Genomic DNA, 13,301 nt, shown 5'->3' with positions numbered 1-13,301 from the left:
TTTCATCCGTTAAACGTGATCGTAGGTTGGACTTGATGTTTTTAAGATGTGCGAATGACTGCTCACATGCAAATGTAGATCCAAACATGGCCAATACAGCAATACTCACACGCTGCAGTATGTGGTATGTGACAGGAAGCGCGTTCCAAGTTTTGAGAATAAGCTGGTCTTCGTAGGTAGCGTACCGCTTTACATTCGACAACGATGTAATTTTGTCATTGCAAATTAGACACACCGCAGAACCCGCTCTCTCCACAAAGGCAAAATCTTCGGTCCATTTGTCCTGAAATGTATGATACTCGTCGCCTTTTTTTCTTTTCGCCATCTTCTTCGTCGAAGGGTTAGCTTTGAGCTAATGACCGAGCAGACGCAGTCTCAGACTGATTCAAAAGGGGGCGTTTACCTGTTTTACCCAGCAACGGCAAACGTAGGCCAGTATCATCCAACTAAAATAATGGACAATTGCTCCTGCAGCCCTGAACAGGACATGCGCAGTGAAAAATCGATGGATGGATTAAAACAAGTGAGAATATTTTGTTTAATCTGCGAGCCATATGCAATCATCAAAAGAGCCACATCTGGCTCGCGAGCCATAGGTTCCCGACCCCTGGTCTAACTGCATAGCCTGTCAGCATAGGCAGGCGTGTGATTACGCAATCCTCAGAGGAGGCAAGGCAGGAAGTTGCCTCCTCAGAGCGACTCTTCTTCGGTTTTAACATCCATCCATCCATTTTCTGAACCGCTCTGTCCCCACGGGGGTCGCGGGCGTGCCATCATCGGGCAGCAGGCGGGGGACACCCTGAACCGGTTGCCAGCCAATTGCAGGGCACACAGAGACGAACAACCATCCGCACTCGCACTCATACCTAGGGACAATTTAGAGTCTTCAATCAGCCTACCAAGCATGTTTTTGGGATGTGGGAGGAAACCGGAGTGCCCGGAGAAAACCCATGCGGACACGGGGAGAACATGCAAACTCCACACAGGGAGGGCCGGAGGTGGAATCAAACCCGCACCCTCCTAACTGTGAGGCGGACGTGCTACCCAGTGCGCCACCGAGCCGCCCGGTTTTAACATGACTATAAAAACTCTGCGATTTTGGTTCAAAATGATACAAAACTACTGAAATTTAAAGGAAAATGACTATAAGTGGCCTAGTAGTCAGCTCAGTGGCCTAGTAGTAGAGTGTCTGCCCTGAGACTGGAAGGTGGTTGTGGGTTCAAACCCCGGCCGGGTTATACCAAAGACTATAAAAATGGAACCCATTGCCTCCCTGCTTGGCACTCAGCATTAAGGGTTGGAATTGGGGGGGTTAGATCACCAAATGATTCCCGAGCCCGGCACCGCTGCTGCTCACTGCTCCCCTCTCCCCCAGGGGATGGATCAAAATCACATGGGGATGGGTTAAATGCAGAGGACAAATTTCACCACACCCAGATGTGTGTGTGACGATGATCATTAGGACTTTAACTTGGGACTTTAATAAAACAATTGAATTTGTTTTTTCCCCTTTTCATGATGGCATCGAAGCCACGGCCTTTCTTGCCTCCTCTGACCGCACGTCCCTGCCTCATGCTGCCTGGTTAAATATTTAAAGTCTTGCTCCTCTTTCATCGACCAACAGCAAAGCTTCACCCACAGCGTGTGCAACAAGAGGGTCTTAGAAATGTCGACGTGAAGGGGCTCATGGTGTATTCCGATTAGAAAAGATTTCATTGGGTTACTTAGATGGTGTTATTATTTCTGGTAAATGCTTGATGTGTGGTTTGTTCATATCACATTGTGCATTTATTGTTACCCAACGTGGGAATCTGTACGGTTACCCTCACTAACGCAATACAAGTGTAGATTTTTTTTTAACAATCACAATTATCAAATGAATTATAACATCCTTATGTTTTTATTTCAGATAATTATTTAATCCCAAAAACATGCTTGATAGGCCGATTGAGCACTCCAAATTGTCCCTAGGTGTGAGTGCGAGTGCGAATGGTTGTTCGTCTCTGAGTGCCCTGCGATTGGTTGGCAACCAGTTCAGGGTGTCCCCCGCCTACTGCCCGATGACGGCTGGGATAGGCTCCAGCACGCCCGCGACCCCCGTGGGGACTAAGCGGTTCAGAAAATGAATGAATGAATTTAATTCAAATTCATTCTCATTGATTGACAATGGACCAACTAAGTAATATAATTGGTGAAACAAATGAATAAACACCTTTCAATGAGAGGACTCGAGGAACCTTGAAGGGACACACTTGAGGGGCTGCAGTTGTTCGGCCAGCGTTGACAAATTCACTTTACAAAAGCAGGGGGTTACTAAATGCATTCGGGATAGCTAATGCAGCATGCTAATGGTAGGCTAGGCGGCTAACGAGCTCCACTGGTGGTCCAGCCTCCAGGTGAAGTTGTCGAACAGGAAAGGAAAGAAGAGGAGGGAGGAGTTAATCAGTTGAGTATTGTTGTTTTTTTTCTTTTCGCGCTTCCGTTTCCGCGTTGACATTTCCAACTTTGGTTCCCTTATCGTCTTTGAGCCAACTCCTCCAAGTTCACAAGATGTACCGGCGAAACTTGGCCGGGCTGCTCGCGCGGCGCACGGGCAGCTTCTACTCTTTGCCCCCACGCGCCTGCTTCGAGCTGGCCGCCGCGCAGTCGAGCGGCGACGACGATCCCAACTTCTTCGCCATGGTGGAGGGCTTCTTCGACCGCGGCGCCTCCATCGTGGAGGACAAGCTGGTGGAAGAGCTGAAGACGCGCGAGAGCGCCGACAACAAGAGGAAGCGCGTCTGCGGGATCCTCAAGATCATCAAACCGTGCAACCACGTCCTCAGCCTCAGTTTTCCCATCAAGAGGGACAGCGGCGAGTGGGAGGTCGTGGAGGGCTACCGGGCTCAGCACAGCCAGCATAGGATGCCCTGCAAGGGAGGTCAGACCGCGCGGGGGACGGCCTGGTGGGTGGGTGAGGATGGGGGGCAGAGCGGGGCAGAATGTGACAGAGAGGGGCGGGGACCACCGGAGTCGCCCTTCCTCTGAACTCATAATGGATGACGTTGACTGAACAAAGGCTTCGCCCAGATCAGGAATGTCAACATTCGGGTCTGGCTGGCAGATTGAGGACGTTCTTGACATTAACAATATGACAGAATATCTTACAATGCTGCATTTATTGTAATGTTGCATCGATTACGTTATTAATTGGCCATGAGAACAAATCTTTGATTTTAAAGATTACCATATCGTTATCCCCCTGACACTGAACTGGGCACCACTGGGCCAATCGCTTTCACATACATTGAGAATGATTTCGTTGTCGGTTTGGTCTTTAACGTCCATCTCCAATCTGTAAAAATCTTGATGTTTGCAAATACCTTTTTTTGAACTCGACACAAAGTGAATGGGTCTGCTTCTACAGAAATGGGAGAATATTCACAGTTGAGAAAAATTGAGCAAGGGACCATTCAAACTGAATTGAATCATCCAAATAAATGAATTGTTTCAAGTAATGATGTAGTAAGATTGCGAAAGCACGGCTGTACAATGTAATATTGGAAAAGGGCGTCCCCCTTCACAGACCTGACGTTGAGAACCTCTGTCCCGTTGTGGTTTGCCTTTCAGGCATCCGCTACAGCACTGACGTGTCTGTCGACGAGGTGAAAGCGCTGGCGTCGCTGATGACCTACAAGTGTGCTGTGGTTGGTCAGTCAATTCAGTGCATCTGCTCTGCACTTGGACGAGTTTCATTTTGTCCGCATGTCTCCTAGATGTTCCTTTTGGTGGCGCAAAGGCGGGAGTCAAGATCAATCCCAGGAAGTATTCCGTAAGTCTGCCTTTCTTACCATTGCGGTTCTTCTCTTGTGTCTGGCGGACATTGTTCTTGGGCTTCATCACGTTAGCATCCTATCCTCCTGCTTCTGCGTTCCACTGACCTCAAAGTACGTGTAGAAATCCTTCTTGTTGATCGTTTCCAGGACAATGAGTTGGAGAAGATCACCAGGAGGTTCACTGTGGAGCTCGCCAAGAAAGGTTTCATCGGTAAGTCAAATAGCAGCAAAGAGAACAGTTCATAAACCCTAACAAGAACAACCCCCACAAGTCTCAAGGACCCTGTAAAAAAATCATAAGTAGGACTTGCATAAAAATGTGACCAAAGATACGGTGGAGGAAACCCATTTTTGTCTGGAAAGAAAGAACCATTGTCCTGTGCTATTTCTGCCTGCGCTTACCATGGCGGCAGAATGGAAGATGGGCCCCCGGATACTAGCAAAAGATTCCGTTTCCAAGATGGTGGCGCCATACCGGAATTGCTTTCCCTTGAGCACAGAAACCCAAATAAAACACACGCCGGCAAAGAGCTGAGTGGAAGAACGGCCAGGCACCAATGTCCGTTTTGTGGCGTGCAGGACCCGGAATCGATGTTCCTGCTCCGGACATGGGCACGGGTGAGCGCGAGATGTCCTGGATCGCTGACACATTTGCCACCACCATGGGCTACAATGTGAGTTTGCGAGCTGCACGGAGGTGATCTTGTGTGCTAAGCCACCCGCCCGCCACAGGACATCAACGCTCACGCCTGCGTGACTGGCAAGCCCATCAGCCAGGGGGGCATCCACGGACGCATCTCGGCCACCGGGAGGGGAGTCTTCCATGGTATCGAGAACTTTGTCAACGAGGCAGCCTACATGGGCAAGCTGGGAATGTGTCCTGGCTTTCGCGACAAAACCTTCGTGGTCCAGGTAAGCGAGCAGCCACCACCTGACATCATGTCTCTGATGCCCGATTTTCCGAACTGTATGTACCATGCCCACTTACGGCCTTCCTCCTTCACGTACCACAAATGTGGCAGCGCTAAGGACATTTTATCAAAGAATCTTTCAAGGTCCTAAATATTTCCGAAAGCATCATTAGCAAGAAGCAATTTGGGGAAAACATGGAGCCTTTGGGCTTGTATTCAGGGTTTTGGCAACGTGGGTCTGCACTCTATGCGCTACCTTCACCGCTACGGATCCAAATGCGTGGGAGTGGGCGAGATTGACGGCAGCATCTGGAACCCGCACGGCATTGACCCCAAAGAACTGGAGGACTACAAACTGGTGCGCGCCCCCTAAACCCTGAGCTGTCGCCTTGCCCATGACGGGATGAAAAAGCCATGCGTGCGGGTGTGTCTCCAGACCAACGGGACCATCGTGGGCTTCCCCAAGTCTTCGCCGTATGACGGGAGCATCCTGGAGGCCGACTGCGACATCCTCATTCCCGCCGCCGGAGAGAAGCAGCTCACCAAAAGAAACGCGCCCAACGTCAAGGCCAAGGTGCCACTCTTGTCATCTGCAGCTGGGGTGGGCCGGGGTGGAGGTGCATGTATGCGTCTGCTCGGCGACGCACAAGAATTGAGGGCCTCGCTGTCTGTGTTGTCTGGCAGATCATCGCAGAAGGCGCCAACGGTCCCACCACGCCCGAGGCCGACCGCATCTTCCTGGACCGAAACATCCTGGTCATCCCAGTGAGACTCCGCCAGCTCTCCAATCCCTGCGCTAACCATTTCCTGGCTAACAAACCCTCCCTCCTCCAGGACTTGTACCTGAACGCAGGCGGCGTGACTGTGTCGTACTTCGAGTGGCTAAAGAACCTCAATCATGTCAGTTACGGCCGCCTGACCTTCAAGTACGAGCGAGACTCCAACTACCACCTGCTGAGTGAGTGACAGGTTTCTTTGGGTCGAGTGGACAGGTGTGGCTCGCTGTGGATGTTTCAGCTTGGATTTAAAACGCTCATAGCTCTTTCTGCTGTTGCTGGGAGAATGCCTTGTTTGTGGCCACTTGTGCATCAAATGAGAGTTGGCGTCGACTCGTTTTACTGTCCATCATTTGGAGCAGTTCATAGGACGTTTTGGAACGTTGCAGAATGATGTCCCGGCACTGCTTGTTCGCAAGCCAGAGCTCTGATTCCAATCACTGGCGAGATAACCGCACCTTTCTCTGAAGCTCCCAAACGCCACATTGCTTCCATAGCCAGAATCTCCAGATTACAAGTGATTTGAGTCCTGTTAAATGGCCAGCTCATGGATTCTCTGGCAAATATGGCGATCGGCATCGCCAAATTCCCAAGTTACGATATTGCTGAAAGTGGATTATATATAGTTTGAACCTGCGAACCGTAAAGTGAAAAGTTGCCTCTCAGCCTCATCTTCTTTCCCGTCTGTCCACAAATTGAACAAGTAGCGCTTTCCTCCAACAAGTCTGTCCCCTTCCAGCAAACCACCGGTCACAACCACCATCACCACCACAGACATGGAAAACCAGGGAACCCTCCCTCACCAAATGTTTTCAAGCGAAAACGCCTTTGAAATCCAAGTGAAAATGTCCTCACCGAGTCACAATAGTCCAATCAGTCTCATCAGACTGGAGACGTATTTTTCTGTCCCTCATCAGTGTCGGTCCAGGAGAGTTTGGAGAGGAAATTTGGCAAGCATGGCGGCGCCATTCCCATTGTTCCCACGTCTGAGTTCCAGGCACGCATTGCTGTGAGTACTTGCATGTGTGTTGGCCACGTACGCAACCGTGCCTTGGGTGGCCTGTCAAGTCCATTCACACGGGATGGGGACAAAGCTAGATGGCAGAAATGAGCTGACCTGAGGGGGCAAACGTTTTGCAGCTCACGACAGCATTGTCAATCGATGCTCAGGGCCGTCGGATGTCAATGTGACGCTAAGCAGGGGCTGGCTGGGTGGCAGCAAAGGGCCCAAATAGCTGCCAAAGGCTGTCTTATTGTCACGTCGCTTGGCTTCGGTGCCACAGAATGCCAAATGTATCTTCAGTTTGTCAAACCCCCCTAAAAAGCAGCAATGACAATAAACCTCGACGCTCAAGACATTTGGGCTTGTGTGCGTGGTAAATACTTGTGCTGTGCCACAGGGGGCGTCGGAGAAGGACATCGTCCACTCAGGCTTGGCCTTCACCATGGAGCGCTCCGCTAGGGTAATGTTTTGGTCACAAGGGTGTGGAACGGCTGGGGCACGGTTTTACCGCGTTACACTGCAACTCACACCAGCGGGAATCAACTGCGTTGCGCCTCCATGAATCTCCGGCCATGAGACCACAGGATCACATGCACGCCAAAGAGTAGAGTTCACGTGAGAAAAACAGTAAAAGAGAGCTATTTGTGAACAATAGCCATCCTTTCGTTCACATTGACACACTTTTGGGACATTATTCCTGGGACGTTGGCTCTACTACCATGGTTGAGCACGTTTTGTGTTTATATTGTGTTTTTTTGTCATGTTTAATTTATTTTGAACGGGTTTTTTGCCTTTCAAATGGCCATGCCATGCCAAGCTAGGCAGTTAGCTGAAATGCAAGGTCTGTAGCTTGTAGATATGGGATGTTTTAGTGAATTAAAAGAAAACACGAGTTCACGAAACAATTTTATTTTGAAATATACCAGATCCACCTACTATGCTGACGCCCAATTTCCTGTCTGAGCCATGTAATTTTCATCAGCTTCATGAAAATACATTCGCGGCGTCCAGAAGAAATAGAAGGCTTGCGAACAGCGAGCAAATGGCGGCGACGTTCCACTAGCGCACTGCATGTGAGTGTGTGTCAGTGTGAGTGCCAATGCTTTCTATTCCTTGCGGTGAATGACCATGCCGCAGCCGTTCCACACTTGGTGTGAGGCGCCCGCACGCCTCCTGCCTGACCTTTGACCTACCTCTCCGTGCTCAGTCATTTGACCTTTTCCGTCTTTTGCCGCAGCAAATCATGCGCACAGCTAGCACGTTCCAGCTGGGTTTGGACCTGCGAACCGCCGCCTACGTCAACGCCATCGAGAAAGTCTTCCAAGTTTACGCTGAGGCTGGACTAATCTTCACGTAGCTGTGGCTCTCGCCCACTTTCTGTTTGGGGCAGGATGAAAACACTGCCAGCCTTACAAAAACAGAAGTTGCAGCAAAGAGAAAAGTTGAAAGTTATAGTGATGATGATGAATAACTTCATCTATTTGGTGTAATTTGATGACTTGAGTGTAAATAGTTTTTCACTCAACCTCTTTGTTTTTCCATTTTTCACCTCCACTTTTTTCAATTTTTCCACTGGGAGTTACTATTTGAGTTTGCTAGCAGTTAAAATCCCAATCACATTTCAAATGTACAATTGGGAGCTTTTCTGTTTTGTTGATACTGGAGATTTAATATTTTTGCCGAAATATATACTTTTTTTATTTCGATGAGATTCATCATGTCTATGTCATGAATATAAACAGATTTTTTTTTTTGTTCAGACAAAAGTCTGAACAAAAGAATCTATTTATATATAATATATACTTTCGGTCAGTCCAAAGTGGTGGGTGTTTTTACTCACACCGAAATTATTCACACACATACACACACACAAACAAATATATACCGTATTTTCCGGGCTATAAGCATAATAAAAATACACACACACACACACACACACACACACACACACACACACACACACACACACACACACACACACACACACACACACACACACACACACACACACACACACACACACACACATCCATTCATCCATTTTCTGAACCGCTTAGTCCCCACGGGGGTCGCGGGCGTGCTGGAGCCTATCCCAGCCGTCATCGGGCAGTAGGCGGGGCACACCCTGAACTGGTTGCCAACCAATCGCAGGGCACACAGAGACGAACAACCATCCGCACTCGCACTCACACCTAGGGGCAATTTGGAGTACTCAATCGGCCTACCAAGCATGTTTTTGGGACGTGGGAGGAAACCGGAGTGCCCGGAGAAAACCCACGCGGACACGGGGAGAACATGCAAACTCCACACAGGGAGGGCCGGAGGTGGAATCGAACCCGCGCCCTCCTAACTGTGAGGCGGACGTGCTACCCACTGCACCACCGAGCCGCCCTCATATATATATATATATATATATATATATATATATATATATATATATATATATATATATATATATATATATATAATTATTTTTTTAATTTGATAATTTAATTTTTGCATTTTATAAATTGATTTGATAAACTCTAACACCAAGAACAGACATGTCATCTTGTAAGGCAATTTAAAATAGAAATAGGCAACAACAAGCTGAACGATATGGTAAACTAATGTTACATAAACACATGTGTCACTTAAGTCCAACGAAATATTTCCTTCAACCCCGGTGTCACTTATAAACAACTCCACTAACCCTGGTAGTGGAAGATGTGGCGCTTCCACTTCTAGGTCACTTATGTCAGACTTGTCAGTTCCATCCATCCATTTTCTGAACCGCTTAGTCCCCACGGAGGTCGTGGGCGTGCTGGAGCCTATCCCAGCCGTCATCGGGCGGTAGGGGGGGGACACCCTGAACTGGTTGCCAACCATTCGCACTCACAATCGCTCAATCGGCCTATCGAGCATGTTTCTGGGATGTGGGAGGAAACCGGAGTGCCCGGAGAAAACCCACGTGGACACGGGGAGAACATGCAAACTCCACACAGGGAGGGCCGGAGGTGGAGTCAAACCTGCACCCTCCTAACTGTAAGGCAGACGTGCTACCCACTGCACCACCGAGCCGCCCTCATATATATATATATATATATATATATATATATATATATATATATATATATATATATATATATATATATATATATATATATATATATATGTATATATATGTATATTATTATTTTTTTAATTTGATAATTTAATTTTTGCATTTTATAAATTGATTTGATAAACTCTAACACCAAGAACAGACATGTCATCTTGTAAGGCAATTTAAAATAGAAATAGGCAACAACAAGCTGAACGATATGGTAAACTAATGTTACATAAACACATGTGTCACTTAAGTCCAACGAAATATTTCCTTCAACCCCGGTGTCACTTATAAACAACTCCACTAACCCTGGTAGTGGAAGATGTGGCGCTTCCACTTCTAGGTCACTTATGTCAGACTTGTCAGTTCCATCCATCCATTTTCTGAACCGCTTAGTCCCCACGGAGGTCGTGGGCGTGCTGGAGCCTATCCCAGCCGTCATCGGGCGGTAGGGGGGGGACACCCTGAACTGGTTGCCAACCATTCGCACTCACAATCGCTCAATCGGCCTATCGAGCATGTTTCTGGGATGTGGGAGGAAACCGGAGTGCCCGGAGAAAACCCACGTGGACACGGGGAGAACATGCAAACTCCACACAGGGAGGGCTGGAGGTGGAATCAAACCTGCACCGTCCTAACTGTAAGGCAGACGTGCTACCCACTGGTCCACCGAGCCGCCTAACTTGTCAGTTCCATTTCCAATTATTCCACAGGCCTAGAGGCCCTCTTGTGGTTTAGTGTTAAAATAACACGTGAAATGATTTAATGTATTAATAATTTCACACAAGTCGCTCCTGATTGTAAGTCCCATCCCGGCCAAACTATGAAAAAACTGCAATTTATAGTCAGGAAAACACGGTAAATACAGTAATCCCTTGCTACATCGTGGCCCATTTATCGCGGCTTCAGTACATTGCGGATTCCCCCACCCTAAAAAAAAAAAATTCTAAATAAAAATTCTAAATTGAGCATTTATGGCACGAAAGTTGCCCGCACACCAGCAGAAGGCAGGGAGTACCCACAAAATTGTACCTTGTTATAAAAAAGATGTTATAATAATGAGAATCCTAAAATCATATTTACAGTATTGTACCTTGTTAATATATATTTTTATCACAAGAGTTCTAAAAATATTTTTACAGAATGTACACTTTTACCTTGTTATAAAAACGTTGTTATAATAATAAAAGAGTTCTAAAATCATATTTACAGTATGTATACTTAAGCTACATCTACATATGTTCCACACACATACACACGTTATCATATTTATACATTATTTTCTGTATGTCATTTATATTATATAGTATTTACATATTTGAAGTTATTTAATGTTCTAATGATAACATAATGCACTTATATGGTTTAATATACATTTATTGATACACAAAAATGTATGTACCATGTTTTCCGGACTATCAATCACTCCGGATTATAAGGCGCACCTTCAATGAATGGCCCATTTTAAAATTTGAGATTATTAATCGCATAAACTAGAAGCTATACTGCAACAAACGGAGGTTGACTAGGGTTATGCATCCACTAGCCAATAACCAATGAGCCCTCTGTAAACAATCGCGTTTCTCAAACGGGCACCTATAAAATGATCGGAACTGACTAAAGTTCGATCTAACACATTGGTACTGCTTACCTATGTTTCCCTTCCATATCGATCTGTAAATTTACTCGAAACATTAACATAGCAGTCTATTTTGACATGAAATGGCCTCGTGCGTATAGTAACTATCACTATAGCAATAGCATTAGCCCTATATATATATATATATATATATATATATATATATATATATATATATATATGGATATATATATATATATATGGATATATATATATATATATAAAATCTATAAAATTATATAATATATATTTATAATATTATAATAATAATTTTATAATCTATAGAATTATATATATATATATATATATATAATAATTATATATATATATATATAATCTATAAAATCCATCAAACAAATCTATATTCAAACAAAAAATTTGCTTTGGTTGTTGGACGAAATTCGGTCGTCAGATGAGCCGAGAGAACCCGCATGCCAACTGACTCCGTTCGTTATTACATTCTCATTACTCTGAGGATTGCATCAACTCTAATCATGCCTCCAAAGGAAGCAAGTGGGAGCAGTAAAGCCATCCTAAAATACAAAGATGCTCTTAAAGCAATGTGACAGTGAGTGCCCGACCAAATTAAGCTCCCTGCGCACCGAGGTCCACTTACATTTTGGAAAGTACATCAGGACTTTAAAAGTAATTTCTAATTTTCAGCGATGGCTCTGTCACAATAATGCGACCAGTGCGGTGTAGTTGCGCGGTCGTCGACGCGCTACAGTTGCGCGTTTGGCGGTGCGCTGCAGTTGCGCGATCGGACAAAATTAAGCTCCCTGCACACTGAGGTCCACTTAAATATTGGAAAGAAATCAGGACTTTAAAAATATTTTCTAAATTTCCACGACAGGTCTGTCACAATAATGCGACCAGCTCGGTGCATTTGTACGGTTGGCGACGCACTACGGTTGCGCGTTCGGCGGTACGCTACGGTTGCGCCTTTGGCGGTGCGCTGCAGTTGCGCAATCGGACAAAAATGCGCAAATGAAAAAATGCTTTAAAAAAACGTTTTTGGCTGGGAACGGATTCATTTTTTTCCATTATTTGTAATGGGAAAACATGATTCACTTGTCGAACAGCCTTCAACTTCCCTCTCCCCAGCCACTTCATCCAGCTCATCCAGGGGGATCCCAAGGCGTTCCCAGGCCAGCCGAGACACATAGTCTCTCCAGCGCGTCCTGGGTCGTCCCCGGGGTTTCCTACCGGTGGGACATGCCCGGAACACCTCCCCAGGGAGGCGTCCAGGAGGCATCCTGATTAGGTGCCCGAGCCACCTCATCTGGCTCCTCTCAACATGGAGGAGCAGCGGGTCTACTACGAGTCTCTCCCGGATGACCGAGCTTCTCACCCTATCTCTAAGGGAGAGCCCGGACACCCTGCGGAGGAAACTCATTTCGGCCGCTTGTATCCTGGATCTCGTTCTTTCGGTCACTCATAGCTTGTGACCATAGGTGAGGGTAGGAGCGTAGATCGGCCGGTAAATCGAGAGCTTTGGCATTTGGCTCAGCTCTCTCTTCACCACGACGGACCGGTACAGAGTCAGCATTACTGCCGACGCTGCACCGATCCGCCTGTCGATCTCGCGGTCCATCCTGCCCTCACTCGTGAACAAGACCCCAAGATACTTGAGCTCCTCCACTTGGGGCAGGATCTCATCCCCGATCCGGAGAGGGCATTCCGCCCTTTTCCGACCGAGGACCATGGACACGGATTTGGAGGGGCTGACCCTCATCCCGACCGCTTCACACTCGGCTGCGAACCGCTCCAGTGAGAGCTGGAGATCACTGCCTGAAGAAGCCAACAGCACCACGTTATCTGCAAAAAGCAGTGACGCAATGCTGAGGTCCCCAAACCGGACCCCCTCAACGCTTCGGCTGCGCAGAGAAATTCTGTCCATAAAAATGATGAACAGAATCGGTGACAAAAGGCAGCCTTGGCGGAGTCCAACCCTCACTGGGAACGAATCCGACTTACTGCCGGAAATGAGGACCAAACTCTGGCATCGGTGATACAGGGACCGAACCGCCCTTAACAGTTGGCTCGGCACCCCGTACTCCCGAAGCACT

The 13,301-nt window shown here is 47.0% G+C and overlaps 1 protein-coding gene across 3 annotated transcripts; it reads left to right on the top strand.

Moving 5' to 3' along the window:
- Positions 1–2,461: 2,461 nt before the first annotated feature.
- Positions 2,462–8,216, top strand: LOC147050515 (glutamate dehydrogenase, mitochondrial-like). Of its 3 annotated transcripts, XM_085921594.1 has the most exons (13): positions 2,463–2,920; positions 3,610–3,690; positions 3,756–3,811; positions 3,963–4,026; positions 4,395–4,489; positions 4,548–4,727; positions 4,947–5,084; positions 5,163–5,300; positions 5,411–5,491; positions 5,561–5,684; positions 6,420–6,511; positions 6,903–6,965; positions 7,743–8,216. In XM_085921594.1, exons 1-13 carry the CDS (start codon positions 2,551–2,553, stop codon positions 7,860–7,862), a joined length of 1,602 nt encoding a protein of 533 aa, XP_085777720.1. In that variant the 5' UTR covers positions 2,463–2,550; the 3' UTR covers positions 7,863–8,216. The 3 variants fall into 3 exon arrangements, with proteins under 3 accessions (XP_085777722.1, XP_085777721.1, XP_085777720.1); XM_085921596.1 differs by lacking the exons at positions 4,947–5,084; positions 5,163–5,300 and having other exon boundaries at positions 2,462–2,920; XM_085921595.1 differs by lacking the exons at positions 6,420–6,511; positions 6,903–6,965 and having other exon boundaries at positions 2,462–2,920.
- Positions 8,217–13,301: the final 5,085 nt, after the last annotated feature.

This window comes from Syngnathus leptorhynchus, chromosome 10 (genome assembly GCF_054491065.1).
Source record: "Syngnathus leptorhynchus isolate UIUO chromosome 10, UIUO_Slep, whole genome shotgun sequence".
Classification (NCBI taxonomy): domain Eukaryota; kingdom Metazoa; phylum Chordata; class Actinopteri; order Syngnathiformes; family Syngnathidae; genus Syngnathus; species Syngnathus leptorhynchus.
Note: the sequence above shows the minus strand (reverse complement) of the source record. Positions and strands in the feature narration are given on the sequence as shown.